We start from the raw sequence: 25,200 nt of genomic DNA, 5'->3' as shown, positions 1-25,200 counted from the left end.
GAATCTTTTGCCTGAATGCGCAAATGATTTTTGCGGTTTCATTAATCCTGTCAACAAAGTTATTGATGAAATTACTACAATTGGAAAAGACCTCGGCTTTGAGGAAGTAGATTCAGAAAACGTTAGAGAATTATTGGAATCGCATTCAAAAGACTTAAGTAACGACGATCTTCTTGAAATTGAGCATCAACATGCATACGAGGAAGAAGACGAAAATGAAGCAGAAGAAAAGCAATTTGCTCCCAAAGAAATTTCATTCAAAAAACTTGAACTATTTAATACACTTTAAAAAGCAAAAGAACTCATACTAGAGATTGATCCAGATGCAGAGAGAAGCATGAACGTTCGTTGAGGGTTAGATAAGCAAATTGATTGTTATCGCAAGATCATGGAGGAAAGGAAGAAAGCTACCACTGTTCAATTGAAGTTAGATAAGTTTTTTTTGCAAAAAATAAAATTTAAATCATACTATCTTTTTTTAAATTTATTCCTTAATAATTTAAGAACTATGCAGTGCATTATAGGTACGTATTGAGTAAGAAAAAATATATTTTTACAATTTCATAATTTTCAAGGATTCATTATAATTATTCCCATTGTTTCTTAAGTTTGATTAGTGCGGTTTTAATATGTGTGGTATATTTCAAGGATTCATTAACCGCACTAATCAAGGGTTTCCTGTATATTTTTTTTCCAGAGAGTAAAGAAATATTTTCTTAATATGTTACTTTATATTTGGACTTACAGGATTTATTTTAATATTAAAAGTTTCAAGGGTGACTTCTTATATAATTGGCTTCCCACTACCTATAAACAAAAAAAGCAGTAGGGAAAGCATGTTAAAACAACAACAAAAACATGCACAAACAATTCAAAAAGGCATGTTTATATATTTTTAAATAAAAAAAAAAGTAAAGGAAGGAATTTCAACAATGTGTTAAAATTAAGATATGTATGTTATAATGTGTTGAATAACAATTATATGCAGCACATTAGTACAGTTGTTTATATAATCAAGGACAAAAACTTCAAGCTATGAAAGCTACAAAAAGATTGATGGACTAAGCAGCAAACCCAGTTTGCTTGCATATATGTACAGAAAGAGCCTATACTGACATTTACAGTGACTTTTTATAGCTGTTGATAAAGTTCAGATAATATGCATATTAAAAACAAATTTAATAACAATGGGTAAAAATAAAATAAAATAGAATATTAAATTCAAATTTAATATTCTACTGAAGGAAAAACTGGATACAGACCAGGGCTTTCAATGAAAGGAATCTAGAACATAATTGTAGAAAAATTACTTAAATAATAATAATATTTATTTAGTAATTTCAAATGACATAATTAAACTAACACAAATACATGACAAAGTGCAGGTATTTTTAAGAAAAAATAAAATAACGAAAGGAATTTTAAAAACAATGTGTGTTAACAATACACAAAGTAGTTTCAATATGTGATATATTAGAATATATGCATATTAAAAGACAAATTTAATAAGGGTGGGTAAAAATAAAAGGCTTTAGTAACAGAAAAAGTTCTAGATGTAAATTAAATATTTGAAAAATATCTCAAAATTGAAGTTTCAATACAAATTTAACTTACCAATGGCCAAAGTAAGTACATTTTGTGTTTCTTTCACCAATTTAACCAGGAAAGCCTGAAATTACAGGTAATTTTAAGAATAATTTAATACAGTTAATTTGAAGTACATGTACAGCAAGATCAAAATATATAAAAAGTAATTCTTTAAAATAAAATAGTTAACTATAAAAACAGGATTATAATAAGCACTCAACAATAAAACCTCATTAATTAATTGATATTTAATATTTTAAATATGACAGAATTTTGAAGTCACTACTGTCCCCTGTCAAATGATATAGGGTTTTATATGCCTTTTAGTACAGATAATTTGAAGTAAAATTCAAATACTGAATTGGGTCCTGCAAAAAAAATGAATAGCTTGCCTTCTTTGAAAAGACTGCTAAAGCCAATTATAGTCAAAGATCATTTCAACAAAATTGAAGGGCTATAATGAAAATTTGCTACTGTATAGCATGGTATCATTGCACAGCATGCATCATGATTAAATTTTTATCCATTTACTCAAGAACCACAAGCTTTTTAGTCTGTGTTTTTAAATTTATTATTCGTTTATAGAAAAGAGTGATGTATTAAATAGCAAACCAAGTTTGCTCACAGTACATACAGAAAGAGGCTATGCCTGACATGTGCAATTAGGCTTTTACCCTGTAAGTAATTATGTCTACTTCACGTACTGCACCATCTTGCATTTTACATATTATGGATATAGTCATATCTTATCAGTTATTAATAAAAGCTTGTTTGTTTGGGGATTTTTTAGGTGCAGCGGCATCTATGGCCATAGTGCGACATACATATGATAGTATGTATGCTATTTCTTTACAGATCGAGAGTCAGAAAACTGGTTTTTGACTAGCTAAAGGAGGTGGTATACATTGATCACTTCGAGAAAAGTAAAAATATTTGAGACATTTGTTTTATTGCCCAAAGGTGAAGTAAGTGTTAGAGAGTCTTCTGTTGTGGCTGGAGTGAAGAGATTCTGGCATTCTATTGCAAATTTTGTGCATTCCACAAGGATATGCTTCACTGAAAGAACTGTTACAGTGATGAGATTGAGGGTGAATCCTCCCTCTTAAAAGATAACCACGAGTAATATTAGTGTGACCTATTCGCAGACAAACTAGTAATACCTCCTGTTGTTGAATTGGACTGAAGCTTGAAGGCCACTGCTCAAGATTTTGCTTGATACTTCGAAGCTTATTTTTAAGTTGGTTTGTTAACTGCCACTATGTTATGTTAACTGCCGCTGGTACATGCACTTTTCCTGCATTATTCGTCTACAGTCTTCATGTCGAATTTTCCACTTGTCATCAGGTGGTAAGTCAGCCACTTTTGCGGCATTGTATGCTAATTCATTTCCTGGAATTGTCATATGTCCTGGGACCCAACAGAAGTGTATGGTTCTTCCAAGCTTGGATAATGTATATAAAGAGTTTATTTCTTTTACAACTGGGTGGGTGATGTTCATGGTGTTTTGTTAATAAAAGCACTCCTGTAGCCTGGAATGCAGGCTGTAGGAGTGCTTTTAAAAACATAACCCTTTTGCTGATAAATTAATCCTAACACATGGTATAAAAGTATTTAATTTTTATAATTTAGTCTTCAAGACAATAAAGCACCTATTCTGTTCTGTTAAAAAAATTAATTTTTTTTAAGGAATAAATGTATGAGCTATGTACAGTCTAACAATTTCTGTGATATTTTGCTTTTAATAATGCACTGCAGAGGAATTTAATCAGTTTTGCATTATATATATATATAATGCTAATGAGCTGTATATCAAAAGAAATGCTACGTTGTTTATTATGTATAATTATACATACCAACTAAACAGAGAATATACATATCTTGTGATGTTATTTGCTGTTTAATACTTGTAATCCATGCAAAAAAAAAAAAAAAAAAAAGACAACTTTCTCTCTTTTAGCATAAACTACTCTTGCCAATTACAACTATGTAAATGGTCATATAACAATGCTTGTGTGAACAAGCAACCAGTTTAATTCACTTCAGAACAGAGACAGAAACTGCCAAGCATAAGTACAAATGAAAAAATGTAAGTTTGATTATAGTAGTGAAATTCTGCCTTGATTGTGTGGAATTAAATCTATTTTTTGGGCATGCAAAAAGTCCCTATTTATGGAAGAGATTGACCATGGAAGGTCTCTTGTAAGGAAAAGGTTACACGCAAACTACACACTAAAATAAAGTATATTCAAATAAAAAACATACACATGCTGATTTCCAGGATGTTCTGGGAATCTGCAAGTCACCTTGATATATTATTTGCTTGCATGGCTAAGAAAATTTCTTTCTAAAAAGGTGAAGTGGGAATTCATGAGCTCATGCAATCCTGCAATCCTGAGAATTATGAATAAAATGAAGTTTAAGGTGATGACCTTGCAGAGTCATATATGGGATCCTACAGTCAAGACAAAGCTTGATTATGACTCAGACAGAGCAGGCAATAGAAATCAGCTCTTATGTCACACAAGAGGCAGCTCTGAACATGTTAGGATTGTTATTTGGAGCATTAGCAACTAAGGCCATATTGCTCTGGGGATATGCGGTGGTCATTCCTTGACCTTTCCACATCCTCCGTATTTGGTGGGCATGGGCTCGAACCCCGGTATAATCAAGAAGCGTGTGCTATGCACTGCTGCTCCTGCCCGCCTGGCTACGGAGGCGCCTCTCTGAACATGTACTAAGATAAAAAGTGAAACTTGGTTATAAGAAGAGTGAAGGGATTAACGGTTTGTGCTTGTTGTAACCAATATACATAGGTATTTACTTTATAAAATAAAAACCCTTTTGATTATACATTATTAAAAATGTATTTGATGTTGATTATACATTATTCAAAGTACCTTAAAAGCATTGATTTTAGTCAAGACATACCATTTACTTAGTGTTTTTATTTTTTTGTTAGTTGTTGGCACATCGGCTTCTGTGGCCATAATGCACCTCCCAAAGTTTTTGCATTTTACTCTGATCCAAGCCTGAGGCGGGATTCGAATCAGTGACCTTTGGGTTGCCAAGCAGACACTTTACCCACCTGGCTAGCCCAGTCGGCTTATTTACTCAGTCATTCACTATCTGACATGGAGTGATTGGGCCTTTGTTTAGGGATCATAACTGTAGATTCGTGTATCACTACCCATAACAATGGAATTTGTGAAATTATAATCGGTTTCAACATGTTCCAGACACATTTCAATGCATCATCTTTTCTGGTCCTTGGTTTAGATCTCAGAAGTAGTTTGAGACACACACACACACACACACGAGCGTGCACATGCACAGAGAGAGAGAGAGAGAATCTGGAAATCTTTGGCTAAGATTCAATAGCTTACTATAAGTAAGCTATTGAACTTGGTAGTTAAAAAATGACTTCGTGTTATTTCTTGTTAAAAATCTGCATGTTATACCTTTAAAGTTTGATTATTATGATCATTATAATGAAGGAAATTTGTTGTTAAAATACACTATGTACATCTATTTGTTTTTGTACAGTTTATATTATACATGTGCTTGTTATAAATGTATCTACCGTATATACATACAGGCACTCCCCAACTTAAGGATGATTCAACTTACAAAAATCTGACTTTATGTAAAAAATTTTAAAAAATAAACATTTTTGTAAAAAAAAAAAAAATGTCCACATGGTAATCAGATATAATTGGCAACTTCAGAGATACCCACAGCCTGGTCTCCAGTGGGAACTTTCCAAGGATGTTAGACAATACACTACTTATGTACAAAGCTCGCCATGAGTTATCACATAATGTGTAATAACTTGTACATAGCTAGAAAGGGAGCTCCTAGTTAAACTATTTCTTCTTTCATTTAATTTTTACACCCTGTTATTTATAGTACTGCTTTGGCTAGCAGATAACTGTTTCTGTTTTTTTTTTTTTTTTGCATGTTATCCCAGTCAGGATAGCAGGAAAGCATGTGAGTGGCCTGGCAATTTGGTGTTTGAAAAAGTGGTGTACAATTATGTTAGACCAAAAATTAGAAATTGTAAAAATGTATGAAGGTGGGAAAACAATTATGACCATTTCACATGATTTAAGGCTGGCTGGCAACATCCACTGTGAATACAACAGTGAAAGATAAAGAATGAATAAAAGAACATGTAAAAAGTTCTGTGCCTTTAAATTCTACTGTCTTAACAAAAAAAATGTACTGGAGTGATATATGAAATGTAAAACTATTAAACTTACAGATTGTTGATCAAATATAAAGAAATGTTCCCCCTAAGTCTATTAATAATTCAGGCAAAGGTTAGAAGTATTTATGAAGACTTGAAAAAGAAAAGTGGTGGAATTGAGGAGACTTTTGTAGCCAGCCAGCTATGGTTGGTTTAGTTGTTTTAAAAAACATGTCATCTTGCTTAATGTAAAAATTCGTGGCAAAGCAGCTACTGTAGTAATTAGTGCAGATACTGTAGCAGCAGAAGCTTTTCTGGGAGTTTTCAATGGCATAATAAATGAGGGTGAATATATGCCAGATCAAGTTTTTAACTTAGACAAAACTGGATTATTCTGAAAAAAAAAAAAAAAAAAAATTGAGCATACTTATATATCACAAGAGAAGATAAGACAATGCCTGGTTTTAAAGCAGCAAAGGACTGAATAATGCTCTTGGTTTTGGGACAATGTATCAGAGGATTGGAAACTCAAATCTCTGCTTATATACCTTGCACAAAATCTTTGTGCATTAAATCTGGAAATCTAATGCCAAGGCTTGGGTTACACTCTCAATATTTGAAGAACATTTCAGAGAGAATATGGTTCCTCAGTTAAAAGAATATTGCCAGGCAAAAAATTTGGCTTTCAAAATCATTGGTTCTTGAAAATGGAAAAAATATCTGGATGATCCTCACTGCTACAGTCAATGGACTGGAGGTCACAGCATCACAGCATTTAAGACATTATTTGGTCAATACCTTTTCCCAGGCAATTGCTGCTATGGATAAGGAGAATGAAATCAACTGAGAGAATTTTGGAAAAATTATACCATTTATGATGCAATTAAGAAAATTGCAGAAGTGTAGGAGGAAGTGAAGAGAATGTAATAGAAGAAGCCACCAACAGAATTATCGAGTTTGCTCAGTGCCTCGAACTTGAAGTTGATGATGTCGAAAAACACCTATACTCTCACAATGAGAAACAGAAATGAAGGTTTAATAGAGTTGGAAGTGCAAAAGGTTGCATAGGATGAGTCAAAGGTGGAGGAATCTGAATGTTTTACAACAAAGAAAAGGGCTGAAACCTCTTCACTGATCAATGCTGGTTTAGCATTGCTGGAGAAGCAAGACTCTGACATCTGAACTCTCTGCTACAAAATTATATATGAGGGAAAAAAGAAGGCATTTGTTCAAACCTCAATAGATAAATTTGAGAGAAAGATTGAGCAACCTGCTCAACTTTCAGATTCTCTGACTCCAACTTCAGCACCTTCCACTTCTTCAGCTATTTTAGAGCTGGAAGACAAGTCTGATATCGATGATGTGATAGCTCCCTCTTCAACCTCGTCCAACTAATTTCAATGTCATAGATTCTCCACACACACACACAATAAGTTTTGTTGTTTTTTAAATAATCTAATAGACATGTTATTAGTATGTAACTGTAATATACAAATGTTACAAGACATATAAAGCAATTTTTTAAATTTTTGGGCTTGCATTTGCGTTTATATATAGATATTTTGGTTGGTTTCTGAGCTATGTAAAATTTTGACTCACGTAAACCTGTTCGTAAAATTAAAATCGTGAACTCACGTTTAGGTTTATATATAGATTTTGGGTAGTTTTCAAGTTAGATAAAATTTTGACACAGAAACTTGTTATGGATAGGTTTCTAGAACACACACATATGTTTGTTTGTTATTTGGTTTTTAGGAGCATTAGCAACTAAGGCCATATTGCTCCGGGGATATGTGGTGGTCATTCCCTGACCTTTCCACATCTTCTGTATTTGGTGGTCCCGAGCTCGAACCCTGGTCTAATCGAGAAGCGTGTGCTACGCACTGCTGCTCCTGCCTACCTGGCTACGGAGGCACCACACACATATATACACACACTGACGAGCCAAAACATTATGACCAGCGAGTCGTTATGCGAATCAAAATAACTGTAGGTGAACCACGGCGCGTGCACGGGTCTGGAAACAGTATAATAAACAAATGACACTGAGCTCCGTTAAACAGTGTTACTCTTGTTCTTCAGATGGGAAAGGCAACGGACTTAAGTGAGTTTGATAAAGGCCAAACTGTAATGGCCAGATGACTGGGTCAGAGCATATCCGAAACGGCATGGCTGGTGGGATGCTCATGGTCAGCTGTGGTTAGTACCTACCGAAAGTGGTCCGAGGAGGGGAACCCAGAAACTGCCAGCGAGGTGTTGGACGACCACAGCTCATCGATGCTCGAGGTGAGTGAAGGCTTTCCTGGATGCCACGTGGCAACAGAAGGGAGACTGTGACGAAACTCGCCAGTAATTGGAATGCTGGTGACAGGAGTAATGTGTCACAACACACAGTACATTGAACCCTGTTGAAAATGGGGCTGTGTAGCCGCAGGCCGTTTTGAGTGCCCATGCTAACCACGGTTCACCAGTAACAGCGCCTACAATGGACGGCCGGATACGTGTGCATCATTTACCTGGGGAAGTGATGGTGCCTGGATGCACTGTGGGAAGAAAACAAGCCGGTGGCGGCGTTGGTGTCATGCTTTGGGTAATGTTCTGCTGGGATACCCTGGGTCCAGTTATCCATGTGCCGGGCACTCTGACATCTACCACCAGCCTAAACATCATTGCTGACCAGGTACACCCTTTCATGGCAACAGCCTTCCCCTCTGGTGGTGCCGTCTTCAGCAGGATAATGCGCCATGCCTCACTGCTCAGATTGTTCGAGACTGGTTCTCGGAACATGAGGAAGCCTTCCAGGTATTGCCCTCCAAATTTTGATCTGCAGCATCTCAACCACGGACCTTACAGGAGTTAAAAGATCTTCTTTTTACATGTTGGTACCAGATACCACAAGACACGCTTAGAAATCTTGTAGCATCCATGACTCACCGGGTACGAGCTGTTTTAGGCGCCTCCGTAGCCAGGTGGGAAGGAGCAGCAGTGCGTAGCACACGCTTCTTGATTAGACCGTGGTTCGAGCCCGTCACCACCAAATACCGACGATGCAGAAAGGTCAGGGAATGACCACCGCATATTCCCGGAGCAATATGGCCTTAGTTGCTAATGCTCCTAAAAACCAAACAACAACAACGAGCTGTTTTGGCTGCACATGGAGGACCAACATCATAGTAGGTAGGTAGTCAATGTTTTGACTCATCAGTGTATGTGTGTGTGTGTGTGTGTGTGTGTGTGTGTGTGTGTGTGTATAAAAGACTGAACTATTAGTAAAGGCTCATTTTACTGCAAAATGAATACCTTACAAATATCACTTTTTATCAGATTATATGAATATAGAGAAAATGATATAGTCAATAAGTTCTTGTGTCTACACAAGCAAATAGAACTTTTCATTACATATGCATACATGCACAAATTGAAACTTGAAAATAAACTAGTATATCAGGTACAGTATTATCACTTAACAAACTGAATACTGTATTTACCTTCTGGAGAGGAGTTGCTCTACAGCAAAGAACTGCTATGCAGTGATCTGCCAAACTAAGAAACAGTTTATCAACTTTCTTATCAAAGACATAAGCAAGAGTGCGTCCATCAATGACTAGTGCTCTCTTTTTTCGTTTTTGACTACTGCTGCGAGTAATGGCACTCCCATTACTGCTATTGCTACTCCCAAAAAGGAAACTACCAATTAAACTGGAAGACGAAGATCCCATGGAAGGTGTTGGAGAACTTGTGCCTACGGTTATATCTTTTTCAATTTGATCAAGATAAAATCTAATTGTATCCTCAGCAGTTTCCTGCAAAATAAATAATTAAAACATTTCAATTATTCATAATAAATAAAACAGCATATAACCTTCTCTTTCACTAATCAACATAATTATGAATAATTATAAGTTTCCCGTAAGTCCTTGCAGATTTAAACAGACTGTCAGTGACAGTCTGTTAAAATCCAAGGATGGATTACGTATGGTTTTCACTTTATAATTATAATCACTATTATTATAACAACAATAGTGATTTGGTCAACTATATATCTATCCATCAAAAAAAACTTGATAAATTTAGAGTGCTATAAATAAATATCAAGACTAGATCTAGGAACACAAACAGATTATATATCTGATTAATTCTCAGTCTAGCAAAAAAAATAGATCTATCCAGAAATGTAGATGATCCATTTTCTTGAACTCCAACCATCCTAGAGGGAAATTTTTTTTCTTAAAAGTGTCTTTTTTTTGAGGAAATGTATAGAGGAAATGTGAAATCAATACCTGCATTTCCATTTAAAAAATAGCCTATAATCTCCATATCAGATCTATTTTGACTTCCATAAATTAAATCACATATTTTAGTAATTTAGCTTCAACTCTGAAATACCTTCATTGCTTACAATGTCATGCAAAGAAGGTATTCTGAAAGTATTCTTTCTGTTGAAGTAATTTCCCTTGCTAGTGAAACTGGTATTTCTTATGGACATGTCAATCAATTTTACCACAAGATTTCAAAATGTGATGTGTTTCAGCCAAGTTGCTTCACATTCTCACTGATAATCACAGAGTTCTCCCAAGGCAGGATCTTCTTCAACTGCTGCTGACCCATATTTTATTTCTTCCATCATTACTAGTGATGAATCGTAGCATATGGCTAGGACTTGGAAAGGGCCAGTCGACTCAATGGAAGACTGTTTCCTCCCCTGCCCAATTGAGATTGTTTTGAGAAAGCAAGACAATCTCCATAAAATATAAAAATCATGTTTATCATTTTTTTTTTGGCTCACAGAACATTGTTTGTTATGAATTTATTCCACATGATCAAACAGTGAAGCAGGAATACTAAAAACTGCTGGAAAAGTGTCCTTCAGGAAAATTATGCTTGCATCATTACAAAGGCCCAGCAAAGTCAGCGTTTTCCATTCAAGAATTTCTTTTGAAGCATTCCACTGCTGTGGTTTTCTAAACTTACTGAATTTAGAACCCTTGGATTTTTCCTCCACTCTTAAAGCCCCTCCCCCACCTTTCAAGGTGGTGGAGAGAGCTTTAAGGATTTGCAACAAAATTATTCAGAACATAACACTAGAACTATTAGTAATTCCAAATGAATCCTATCAGAATGCTTCTTGAAGATGCAGAGATGTCAGAAGCAATGTATACAGTGTTGAGGAAACTACGTCAAAGGAGATCCAACCAAATAACAAGCTAGCATTATTTTTCAAATATTAGTGCAGTTCCTTAACTTTTTTGATCACATTTGAATTAAATATATAAGTAATAACTAAGTGTGCAAAGGTAATAGTTGTACTTTCAACAAGAATGGTGGGAACACTTAGAACCATTAGAATACTTAAAAATTCATGAATAATATAAGAATGAAACACAAGTTAAAAATAAAATCCCAATGTGTGTACCCCCAATTCCCATGCTGGCAAGTATCATGGAATTCCAGAATATGGGCCAATGTAGGCTACCCTGTAGATGAATAGTTGATTATCCTCCTTGGTTTTTATATACACATATGCACTTTATGACTACCTACCCGATAATGGATACCTTTTGCTGTAAGTATCACTCCCACACAGTGATTTGTTTGTTTGATTTTTAGGAGCATTAGCAACTAAGGTCATATTACTCCGGGGATATGCGGTGGTAATTTTCTGACTTTTCCGCATCCTCCATATTTGGTGGGCATGGGCTTGAACCCCGGTCTAATCAAGAAGAATGTGTTACGCACTGCTGTTCCTGCCCACCTGGCTATGAAGGCACCCCACATGGTGAGGCATGTTGTACTGTGTTGCCAGGATTGTCCTGCAGATCTGTGCTAGTCCACAGCAGAGGATCCAATTGCCTGATCTGTCAATCCACATAATCCCAGAGATGTTGTATGGAATTCATATCTAGCAGCCAAGACAGCATCTGGAAGTCACTTTCATGTTCAGCAAACTACTCTTGAACAATACCAGCAACATGGCAGGGTGCATTTTATCTTGCTGATATACACCTACGTCATTTGCAAAGACGGTCACTGACCATGGTCAGGAATTAGAAAGATTTGCTGTAAATACAGCAAACTGGACTAAGTTCGGCTTGGCTTTCTGTGCTCAGAGTTAATTGGGATGAATTAACAGAGATCGAACATATAAAAAATTACAGGATATATTGTATATGTCTTCTAAGTGTAGTATGCGAAGAAAGAAGTATAGAAAGGTCCTGTGAACTGGTGGAGTAGTACTTAGGACTTGCAGAGAAAAGAGTTAAGAACTGTTACGAAGCCAATACAATCTTATCAAGTCGGTGATATGATTATGGCTGATGTACACAAATTAAGTATAAACGATTAAGATGCCAGTATGTAAGAAATATAAGAAATGCAAAGGAAATTTCTTGGTTTGTTTGTTATTTGGTTTTTGGGAGCATTAGCAACTAAGGCCATATTGCTCCGGGATATGCGGTGGTCATTCCCTGACCTTTCCGCATCCTCCGTATTTGGTGGTGACGGGCTCGAACCCCGGTCTAATCAAGAAGCGTGTGCTACACACTGCTGCTCCTTCCCACCTGGCTACAGAGGCACCTGAAACTTCTTGGAAGAAGTTTGTTAATGAAAAGGGATCAAGAGACCCATGGGGCTCAATTTTTAGATTGGTAACTGAAAAAGTTTGTTTTAGTGATGTAAGTTATGCTGTTAGAATTGGAAATGTATTTTCCATTGATTGGTATGGATCTACAAAAAATCCTGGACCAGTTATTTCCGTCATTGGAGATGGAATATACTTTTAAAGTTTTAAAATTTTATTGCAGTTTAATGTTCTTCGAAAATTATAAATTGCAATGCATTATAATGGCTGCATTTTGAATTTAAATTATTTGATGGTGTGAATGAATTATCATCGAAGTATGGTTTTTTGAAAGGCATTCCATGAAGACATTAGACAAATATCCTCTATTTAGCACATACTATAATATGAAAACTTTGATAATCATAAGACTCCAAAGGTCATGCATGCTATGAAAAATCAGCAACCAAAGCAAAGGATTAGGATTATTATTTTTTTTAAGTAACACTCACTGTTATTAAATATGATATTTTAATTTTAGAGTGCTTATAGCATTAATGATTATGAAAAAAAATTTGAGAAATATTAATAAACCATTGTGCTATGAGCATTTAATTTTAACCAAAAAGAGAACCTAAAACAATATATATGTATTAGCAAGTTGAGGGTCAAAATGACTGTTTTTCAAATTCTACATAAGTGTGGTTTTAATAAAATTTAAAACTTGGAGGTTATATATTATAACAAGCAGACTTACTTTCATAGAATACAGTTTAATTTTGTTTCTTCTCACATGCAAATCCTAGTTGTCATCGTTTATTAATGTTTCTTAAATTTTCTAGGTTAATGTGTGTTATTTTTTTTTGTTAAAGGGTTACCATTTATTAGTTAGTATTACTTATGAAAAACACCATCCTACTTTAAAAGTATTTTTATTCCTAGTAAATCGGAATTTGAATGAGAAAATTCTAAAGAGTACATATAAGGATTATTCAAAGCTAAAGATTTTGACTGTCTCAATTTAAACAATTCACTGTCATGGTTGCAAGTTTAGGGATTGGTACTTCCTGTTTGTGTAGAAAGTAATTTGCAGCAGCAAAGACCACATAGCATTCAGAATGATGGGCATGTTTACTAACACAATAGAAAGTTTCAGTTTCCTATAGCAGAAGAAATTTCTACAACAGAAATTCGCAGCTATATGGAAATGATGTACATCGACAAGTGAATACAACTAAAACCCATTAAAACATGATTCTTTAGAATGCGATTCCACTTGTAACATGATGCAAACACGGCTCCCATTTTTCGTTAGTTGATAATATGAAAATGTTTTTAGTCATTTAAGATCAACATTTAGGATTCCTTGTGAACACGTGGTGATATTTTCAGTTTAACACGAATCTGCAATATGCATTATCCTTTGATTTCCGCAATAACAATAATAAATGACTTGTAACTTTAATGCAAAATGTTTGAACATATATGCGGAGGCACTCACTGGTTTACAAACCAGACTTAAATTCCTTGACACAAAAAAGGTAGATTCCCTTTCAATTTTATAGTTAAAATGCCTTATTGAAATTGTTAAAAAGAGATGTAACGAAACAGTCAACCCTTGATACAGTTTTTTAAAAAATGAAAGACTTGAAAGTAACAACTGAAATGTGAAAAAGTTTGTTCGCTAATGTCTACTTAGTAGTTGAAAGAACATTGGGTGCATTATGCTCTCCTTTATCTCCCGAATTTTCGACCGTTTGTTAATTTCAAAAACACGAACATAAGTCAATACAACCATGTGGAAAAATAGTTTTTGTGAGTATTGATTTGTTTTTGTGACAAAAAGTGTTTATCATGTTTATGTATATTTAAACAACATTAATATTGGTTTTTTGAATACTTGATTGTACAGTGCAGCAATAAAAGATTGAAAAAACACAATTGCATATTATTTCCATTATTATTCTTTGAGTAATTTTTCTTACAGGTAGTATTGCAATTATCACGCAAAAAAAGAGATGAGCATAACCGATAGTACGTATGAAGTTTGAATGCTGAAAAATGGCTAGAATTTTCTAATATGATTCCACTTATATCGTAATGTGATTCTTTTGACTCCGAGCATAACGTTATAATAGGTTTCACCTGTACTTACCCACAAGTGTGCAAATAGGCAAATCACTACCACAAATGAAGGCATCCTCTGGAGAATGGCCATTGCCAAGGATAAACTTAAATTATTACAGAAAAAAAAAAGTTTTCTTGGCAGATAATCATCATCACAGCAAACTGGTGTACAACAGTTTATGATATGGCCAAAGGGGCTTGATATCAGTCAGGTCTGCCTACATTATTAACCATGAAAGATTGTAGACAAGATCTGCACTAAATTGGTTTACAAGTACATCAACAATGAGAAGAAACACTTGTGAATGGAATGCATCTTCAACAACTCAGGAAGGAAATACTTTCTTCAGCTGCACAGTGACTCTAGATGAGACTTTGTGTAGACATTCTGAAATACCTGATACAGGAAGAGAGAGAGCAAATGATACAGCGAACAATGGAAACATCCATCACCAATTTGAGCCAGTCATGGACCAATGGTTGGCATACAGGGCCACAAGTAAAGAGGTTGTGGGTGTGAGACTGTATGCTGCTATAAAAAAATGTATGGTCCGTTGTGAACCTAGCTGCCCTTAATAAACATGTTTGCAGTCATAATGAATATGTACACTCTTCTGGCCTTGGCTGTATCGAGAATAAACTGAAATTCATTTATTTATCACCACAGCCAGAGAAATATAAAGCTTTTGAAAGTATTGGAAAGATAATCCACTGCTGTGTTTTTTTTTTTTTTTTTTTTTTACTCACAGGGACAACTGCTGTTGCTCTTGTTTTGGGTTTTATGGCACAAAATATACTTTTATTATATTGTGCCTATTAAAATTTTTATATCATCGCAACATATCACTTATGTTGCTGCTAATATCAGTGCAATCTTGATATTTGCAGCAAGGATTCACCAACTTAAAGAAGCACTTTTAAAACATGTTTAAAAGTGTAAACATGTCATTTACACTTTTTCCTATAATGAGCTGAAAAATAATGGGCCCTGTAACTAAAAATGGGACTGAGTAATTTGTCAAATTAGCAGAGGCATATGATGCAAGAAAGCAAGCTTATGCAGCATCAGGCAAAAAAAAAAAAAAAAAACCTTCCACTTCACCCCTCCGTTCGTTCGAAATACCTGTCCAGCTGAGCCTTAAATTTATTTAGGCTATCAACTTCCACAAGGGATGGAAGTCTGTTCCACCAACCAACTACCCGCTGGCTAAAGGCAAATTTCCGCACATCTATCCTACATTTGTCTTTGCTCAATTTGAATTTATGCCCTCTCAGGTGATTATTCTGAGCAAGAGGCAGTATCCCATCAGCATTGAGCATGCTCAAACCATTCAAAGCTTTGTACACCTCTATCAGATCCTCTCGCCGGTGCCTAGTCTCCAGACACTGTAATTGCAAAACTTAAGCCTTTCTTCATAAAAGCAACCCTTCGTTCCATTCACTAACCTTGTTGCCCTTCTCTGTACTTGTTCCAGCAGCTCTATATCCTTCTTGAAATGAGGCCTCCAGACCTGTATACAGTACTCAAGGTGCGGCCGGACCATTGCCTTATACAAGGGAATAATCACCTCCCTATCCCTGCTAGAAAAATTCCTGTATATCATTGATAAGACACCATGAGCTACTCTTGCAGCCCGTCTGCACTGCTCAGAGAAATTCATATCTGCCTGCACAATTACCCCCAGGTCCTTTTCATTCTCTACCACTGTCAGTATAGTACGACAGAGTTGATACGTTGCTCTGGGTTTGCTGTTTCCCATATGTAGTACTTTACATTTGTCAATGTTAAACTTCATTTGCCACCTCTCAGCCCATCTGCTCAACCTTTCCAGATCCTGTTGCAGCAGTATAGCGTCAGTAGCGTCCTTAACAACCCTGCCAACCTTTGTATCGTCTGCAAACTTGGACATTAAGCTTGATATACCATCATCAGTATTATTTATAAATACAGAAAACAATAATGGACCCAACACTGAACCCTGAGGGACTCCACTAATAACATTAGTCCACAATGAGCAGTGTCTATTAATTACCACTCTCTGTCTTCTGCCACTCAACCACCCCTTTATCCATAGCAACAATTTACCACCAATGCCACACTGCTCCAATTTGTGCAGCAGTCTTCCATGTGCAACAGTATCAAAAGTCTTTCTAAGATCCAAATATATAATATCAAAGTTATTCCCTGCATCCAATTCTTTTGTGACTGCATCCTAGTATCCAATCAAATTGGTCAGGCAAGACCTTCCCTTAACAAAACCATGCTGTGTCTGAGCTATAACTGAATTCTTGTCAAGATGATCCTGCAGTGCTTCTTTAACCAGTGCTTCCATTAATTTTCCTGGAACAGAAGTTAAACTCACAGGTCTATAATTACTTGTGTCAGCCTCCTTTGTGAATTGGGGTTACATTTCCACATCTCCAGTCTGTGGGTACCTCCCCTGAGTCCAAGGAAGCTCTCATAATTCTGGTTAACGGATTGCTTACTTCCTTTGCTGCCTCCTTTAATATAACTGGATAGATCCCACCCACCCCAGGTGCCTTTCTTGTATTTATCTTCAACAATTTCTCCTCCACTTTACTCAATTATTACAAGATTATCTAGCTCACTGCCAGTGTTTACTTCATCTATGGCATTCCCCTTCCTGAATAACTCCTCATGTGTGAATGTAGATGCAAAATATTGATTTAGTTTGTTAGCTACCTGAGAAGGATCATGAACAGTTGAACCATCGATATCAAGTGGACCAATCTGATTCATCCCCTTCCTTCTAGAGTTTACATAAGTAAAGAACTCCTTGCTGTTTTTCTTTGCATCCCTTGCCAAAGATTTCTCGTAATCTGCCTTTGACTGCCTAACCTCCATTGTAACTTGGTTGCAGATCAACTTATATCTATCATAGGCTTCTGTGTCACATGTTAATTTATATGTATCCCATGCATTTTTCTTCTCTGCCATATGTCTCATTAGTTCATCTGACATCCATTTAGGCCTGAACCTTGAACAATATTTCTTAGTTGATATGTAAAGCCTACTAGCTTCCAAGATAAGTTCTTTGAATGCGTCCCATTTTGAGTTTGCTGTTGGTAACATCATCAGTTGGTCCCACTGTATAGAATTTAAAGACTGTCTCAGACCATTGTAGTCGCCTTTAAGAAAGCAATAACCCTTCCCTTTACCCCTGATGGTAGTTACCTCCTTGAGTAAATCCCACTTCAGCACACTGGGATCACTGTCACCTAGTGGTTCCTGTATCTGCAGATTCTTAATGCATGAAGAATCACTATTGATAATCAAATCAAGAGTATTGCTCCCTCTAGTTGCCTCCTGAACATGCTGATTTAGAAAACAATCATCCAATAAATCCACAAAAGCCTTGCTAGTGTGTGAGTAACCAGCCCCCAAATTCCAGTCAATATCTGGGAAATTAAAATCTCCCATTATAAGACTCTCTGATTTTCTGGCCCACTCTATTTCCCTGTACAGTTCCTTATTATACTCATCAGAGTCATTAGGCCTATAGCACACTCCTACTCTCAATTTTGATCTCCCAATGCTTATGTCACACCAAACTGACTCGACACTGCACTGTCCAGCGATGTCGACTGGCTTCACTTCCTTGGATTTTATGTGTTTCTTAACTAATAGCATAACCCCTCCTCCCTTCCTATCCTGTCTATCCTTTCTGTAGACGTTGTACTCCCCAAATTCCAGTTCTGCATTACTTATATCTGTGTGACACCACGTCTCTGATATCCCAACAATATCCGCCTTTGATGCTTTGAGCAATACCTCAAATTCATCAAATTTATTTACCAAACTCCTAGCATTGGTGTACACGCAAATAGGTTACTCAATATAGTGAAACTATAATCAGATGTTTCACTTAAGTTGAGAATGGCACTGGGCACACTGGAAAGGATTATCTTTCATTAGAAGGAATGAGTTAGGTATGCATGCTCAATACAGAGCCTGCTTCTTCGTGTCAATTTGATCAAAGACTTGATTTATGGCATTTGGATTCTTGTTAATATGGAATAATTTATTTCTCATTTGTTATTGCCAGGTTTGTGTTCACAAGTTTTAGAAGCTTTTCTTATAACAAAAATGATATACAGAACTTTGTGCAATGAACAAATTTCATTTGATGGATTTTTGGTAACTTGATCAGATATTCATTTCTTGGTACAAAATACCAGAAATGTCTAGAAACTCAAGAGAACAAAAACATTGGTATTTTCCATCACTGTTTTTGCCTAAGATGAGTTAAACAGGAAGAAATTTGTCTTAACTGCAAACGGGTTGGGTGAAGGGACTACTGCTGTATCATTTGCCATGTAGAGGCAAGACAGTCAACTAAATTATGCACCTTCAAAGTTGATCTGTGATATGCCATCAAAAACAAGAGACTCGGATATTTGACTGATGATGTCATTTTTTTATACAACATACAACCACGTGTGGCTCAAAACACTATGACAAATATCCAGAAGCTACGGTGAGGAATGATTGAGCATGCTCTATAGAAGCTGGACTTCTCACCTGGCACTTGTCATGTTTTTAGAAAACTTAAAAAAGGATTTAACAGAGTGTAGATTCCATGTGATCGATGAAGTGAAAGAAGCCACCAAAACGGTGTCAACAGTAACCAAAAGGCTTTTATGATGGTATAAAAAATCTGGCATGATAAGTGCCTAAACTGTAGGGAATATTTTTTTGAAAAATAAAATAGCTGTTATTGTTAAAAAATAATAATTTTTACTTGACTCAATCCTTGTAATAGATAATAAGGAATGTGGGTGAAATTAGGTTGAAAAATCTAATCTGCTAAATGTGAGAAAACAGTTTGGAAGATTTTCTTATCTGTTTCTGTCGAAGACAGATAATTCCACCAGAAATATATAAGAAAAATCCTCCAGACTCTTTTTTCACATTTAATAGATGTGTTTTTCTACCTAAGCTCTGCTTCACGATGATGGAAACTACCATTCTCACTGTCTGTTATAGTAACTTTTTGAAATTTCTCATTCAAATTCAGCTTTTCAGTTTTAATTATTTAAAAAAAAAAAAAAAACTATAATTCAGGATGGTGATCTTTGTAATTAATAATATATCAAATGACACCTAGAATGCAACATTAATTAGAGCTTTTGTTTGATCCCAAACTGAGTTGAAAAAGCTACTGAAAGACACTTAACTGCAGTAACCGACTACTGATAGGAAATAAGACTAGTGACTTCCAAATGGTGGCATATGTACACAAATGCTATGCTGACATCTGTGATGTGGTGTACAGCCTTTTAAAAGAAAATTTAAAACAAAATGCTTCTTGTTGCTTATTAATATCAATCATTGGTGATAATAGGCTGCTAAATCAGATACACTTAAATCTTGAGGTAACTCATGGGAGCAGAATTGGGTAAAAAAAAAAAAAAAAAAAAAAATTATATATATATATTTATTTTATTTTATTTTAAAATATTGGACACACACACACACACACACACACACACACACACACACTGATGAGCCAAAACATGACCAACGAGTCGTTATGCAAATCAAAGTGACTGCAGGTGAACTGCGGAGCATGCACGGGTCTGGACATGGTATAAAAAACACCTGATACTGAGCTCCATTAATCAGTGTTACTCTTGTTCCTCAGATGGGAAAGGCAGCGGACTTAAGTGAGTTTGACAAAGGCCAAATTTTAATGGCCATATGACTGGGTCAGAGCATATCCAAAACGGCACGGCTGGTGGGATGCTCACAGTCAGCCGTGGTTAGTACCTACCGAAAGTGGTCTGAGGAGGGGAAACCCATGAACTGCCTGCGAGGTGTTGGATGGCCATGTCTCATCGATGCTCAAGGTAAGTGAAGGCTCTCCCAGATGGTACGTGTCAACAGAAGGGTGACTGTGGCACAACTTGCCAGTAATTGGAATGTGCTAGTGACAGGAGTAATGTGTCACAACACACAGTACATCGAACCCTGCTAAAAATGGGTAGATGCAGGCCACTCTGAGTGCCCATGCTAACCACTGTTCACCAGTGACAGTGCCTACAATGGGCATGCGAGCATCGAAACTGGACCTTGAGTGATTGGAAGAAAGTCGTCTGGGCAAAAAAATCACGTTTCCTGTTGCACCCAATGTTGACGGCCGGGTACTTGTGAATCGTTTACCTGGGGAAGTGATGGCACCTGGATGCACCGTGGGACGAACACAAACCAGTGGCACCAGTGTCTTGCTTTGGGAAACGTTCTGCTGGGATACCCTGGGTCCAGTTATCCATGTGCTGGGCACTCTGCCATCTACCACCTACCTAAACATCATTGCTGACCAGGTACACCCTTTCATGGCAACGGTCTTCCCCTCTGGTGGTGTCGTCTTTCAGCAGGATTATGCGCAATGCCACACCACCCGGATTGTTCAAGACACGTGGTACATGTGGAAATTCAGTATTGAAGCAAGGATTAAATTTTAATTTAAGTATCCTGTAAGTTATCCTACTTCTTGATCTTTGCATTCTGCCTCTGTCGGGTCAGCCATGAAATATACTTAAGCCACATGACTTAAAAATTAAAATTTTAACCCTTAGCTTCAATACTGAATTTCCACGTCTACCATGTGCTGCGAATATTTCATGTCAGAAACAGAGGCTGTACTTCTTGCAGTTTTTTACTTTGATTTCGGCGGCTGGCCCAAGGAGAAGGCACTGAAATCATAGGACACACAGCATTAAGTACTTCTAATTACTTATTATTATCATCTTTCTATTCTTTGTTCTTCGTAATTACAATTTCAGTTACGTTAGCACTTTAACACTATCTACCTACCTTTATACTCTCCATCTATGTATCCATTATGGTCACCGGGTTCTTTCTGCTTAAATTTAGCACTGTCCCTGGTCCATAAACCATTAATTAATTAATAATATTTTATACAGTTAAATTCTTATAATAAATTTTATATACATATACAGTAAACCCCCGCTATTCGCGGTTTCGCGTATTCGCGATCGCCGATTTAATATAAAATGAAACCTAAAAAAAATGTGAATTTTAAAGCGCCATGAATATTTTCCGCCATAAAAAAACATGAGCGTGGCTAAAATTATCTTTGCCGGTCAAAACAGCGCTCAGTGGGTGGGGGGAGATTGTTGACAAAATCGCGAGCGTGGATGTTTCTCGCTAATCCTTGTTCAGTATGTGTTATGCGCTTGCCATGCAAGGTTTCGTCGTTTGCTTTTAATTTATATGCTTATAAATTGATCTTATTATCATTTTTTTTACCTTTGCGTTTATTTTTTTCCCTTGATGCGCAATATTTTTTCAGTAAAAGGTAAACTGCAGCCATTATCAATTTATAAATTGATATGCTTACAAAAATGACAAATCTACCGTTTTGCAGTGTAAAACGACCTTTTCGAGTTTTTTAACGGAAGGAAAGTGACTTTATTGTGGACAAGTTCTTTCTAACCCCTACAAAAATATGGCTACGAATAACAAGAGAAATGTGAAAATAGCAAAGAAGGTGATGACATTAGCGAATAAAATTGAGTTATTAGATAAAATTTCTAATGGTGAAAGTGTCTCTCTTCAGTGGCAAAACATTATAAAATCAATGAGTCAACGGTACGATCAATCCAAAAATCGGAAGAAAAAATCCGCCGTAGTGTCCGTGAAAAAGCGCTAATTGCTTCAAAAATTTGCTCTGTAACTCGTGATGTTAAATTAGAAAAAAAAAAATGGAAAAAAGCTTTAAATCTGTGGATAGAAGACCGAACTCAAAATAAAATTCTGTTAAGTTCACTCATCATTCGTGAAAAGGCAAAACTCCTTTATCAACACTTTAGCGAAACTGGTGATAGCACTGGTGGGATAAGTTTTTTTGCTAGCAAAGGCGCTGGTTTGAAATTTCTAATAAATATTACATTTAATATTAAATTGTTTCTTATTTTCATTTCGATGCTATATGCTTGCATTTCACTATGTACTGTCTAGGTACATAGTCATGTTATGAAGGTACATATAATACATATAGACAAAATTTTAGACTAGTTTTTCTTATATATTTCATACTTTGGAACGGAACCCCTTTATTACTATGGGAGCAATAACTCAGTATTCGCGTTTTCGGTATTCGCGACATTTCTCAGGAACGTAACCCCCGCGAATAGCGGGGGTTTACTGTATATATATATATATCAGTCAATCCTATTGCTATTTTCGCCTTCTTTTTCATTTGTCCTTTTCATTTCCACAGACACTTTATTTATTCTACACACCACATATTATTTTATATCGTTTTGCTTCCTTTACTGCTATAACTTTTTTTACATACTATAACTTTTATTTCCTTTTTCTGCTTATTTTGCTTCTTAACTGTTATACATTACTACTATATATATATATATATATATATATATATATATATATATATATATATAAAAAACCATATAAATAAGAATAAGAGTTAAAATAAAATAATGCCAGCAATATGGTAAGACAAGAGTGAAAATAATCAAAATTAAACCTAAATCAAACCAGGGGGAGGAAGAGAAGGATAACAAGAGTAAAAATATTGCAGTAGAAACTCTCTAAAATAATTTAGAAAATCTAAATGAAAGAATAATAATTCATTGGATTTTGAAAGCCAATTAAATAGAAATTTAGCAGTACACCCTCTGATGGGTACCAGGTCCAAATTTATGTGAAATATCACCAACAGAGGTGTTAACCACTACAATAAAATAAAACAAAAAAACCAAAAATAGACTGACCATTATGCCCCATCTTGACAGAGGACCACAAGGCTAATAATGGTCAGGGAATCCCTGCATTTTGATCGCTGGACAAATCGCCGCAAAGGAGAATCGATCAAAAGATCAGCCCACCATCCGATCCTCAGATCAAACCGCCAATGCAGAAGATTTGAACAGCGGTGGTCCTGCAGCGAATCCCTGACCATTATTGGCCTTGTGGTCCTCTGTCGAGATGGGGCATAATGGTCAGTCTATTTTTGGTTTATTTTGTTTTATTTTATTGTAGTGGTTAACACCTCTGTTGGTAATATTTCACATAAATTTGGACCTAGTACCCATCAGAGGGGGTACCGCTAAATTTCTATTTAATTGGCCTTCAAAATTCAATGAATTATTATTCTTTCATTTAGATTTTCTAAATTATTTTAGAGAGTTTCTACCGCAATATTTTTACTTGTGTTATCCTTCTCTTCCCTCTGGTTTGATTTAGGTTTAATTTTGATATTTTGATTATTTTCGCTCTTGTCTTACCATACTGCTGGCATTATTTTATCTCTTATTTGTATGGTTATATTTCAAGCATCATGTAGAGGAATATGCTTTTTGTTGCCTCTGATGTATGCTGTACTATTTTATTTTATTTTATTATGAAAGATTCCGTTTCCAACTATTTTAAACGCTATTCAAATATATATATATATACAGTAGACTCTTGATTTTCCGGATAGATGGTAAAAAACAAATCCTGGATAATCGATTTCCCGGTTAATCCAAAAATACAGAAGTCCCTGACACACGTAAGAGATACGTTCCAGGACTTCTTACTTCCTCGAGTTTAAGTAACTCAGGAATGACTAGTAACATATTGCTAATATATTATTATTGACAATATCTGAATTCAGCATGATACTTGTTAATGTTTAACCATTTTAATACATTCTTATTAGTTTTTTTTTTTTTTTCCCCAAATCAATCGCTTTTCTTTAGTTGGTAGATGTACTAGTAACGGCGTCACTTATTCTCTTAGTCGGCACCATAACAAAATGAAATTTTCTGTAAAGAACTTCACAGGGTTAAGGCGAAAACTCACTATTATCATCCCGCACGAGCTCACATTTTACTAAAGCACATTTCTGGAGGTCAACAAAAAACAATTTGCACTTTCCGTTTTATTGGGCATTTCTGTTAGTGCAGTTTATTAAAAATGGGTAGTAAACTCGATCTTATTGCATTTGCAATAATACCGATAGCTGGAATTCTGTGGGTTTTTACATTATTATGGTGAAGTATGTGTCCCCTTCACTGAAATCTTCAGTTATATATAATAATAAAAAAAAAAAAAAACCTATAAATAATTGTAAGAATCGTCTCTTTTTTTCCCCCATTACTCCGATTTCACTTGTACAATTTGTGAGTACCGTGATCGTTGTTATTGATTGCTTATTATTATTATTTTTATTTATTTATTTTTGTTGTTTTAAATTTTACTATCCTAAAAATAAAAAAAATTAAGTGAAAACAAATTTACATAAATCCATAGTTGCGTAAGTCGGGGACTTACTGCATCGAAAAATGTTCAGCAACCTAAACATAAATGTTTTAAATGTCGATTTTAAATCTAATAGCTTCCCTTTATTTTTTACAGTGTCGTGTATAGTTTGGTCACCAACATTATAATGGTTCATTAGAGATTTAAAGGATGCACCGTTTTCAAACTTTTGAATAATTTCAAGTCTTTGTTTAACTGAAAGCACAAATCATTTGCGTTTATCAATCATTTTCACGATTTCTAAACAAAAAAAAATATTTACTATAAAAACAATTGACATATCCTGACATAAATAACAAAACAAAATTTGCCCTTTTGCGGTGTGACGGAACACAACAATCGACACAACGCACTAAAGCAAACTAAACATTTAGTCTCTTTTTCTTTCTTTCTTTCTTTTTTTTTTTTTTTTTTTTGAGTGGCAAGTGT

The 25,200-nt window shown here is 35.5% G+C and overlaps 1 protein-coding gene across 1 annotated transcript in view; it reads right to left on the bottom strand.

The window, feature by feature from the left end:
• LOC150080720 (phospholipid-transporting ATPase VA) overlaps window positions 1-25,200 on the bottom strand; it is a 380,422-nt gene that overhangs the window by 58,368 nt on the left and 296,854 nt on the right. Inside the window, exons 16-17 of the mRNA XM_090381627.1 lie at window positions 9,262-9,576; window positions 1,615-1,669 (exon numbers count right to left, since the gene is read on the bottom strand). Of these exons, the coding sequence (XP_090237753.1) occupies window positions 1,615-1,669; window positions 9,262-9,576 (370 nt within the window). The remainder of the gene's footprint in view (window positions 1-1,614; window positions 1,670-9,261; window positions 9,577-25,200) is intronic.

Source organism: Mastigoproctus giganteus, chromosome 9, assembly GCF_048544385.1.
Source record: "Mastigoproctus giganteus isolate SK-2022 chromosome 9, ASM4854438v1, whole genome shotgun sequence".
NCBI classification, from domain to species: domain Eukaryota; kingdom Metazoa; phylum Arthropoda; class Arachnida; order Uropygi; family Thelyphonidae; genus Mastigoproctus; species Mastigoproctus giganteus.
The sequence above is the reverse complement of the archived record's forward strand: the minus strand, read 5'-3'. Positions and strand labels throughout refer to the sequence as shown.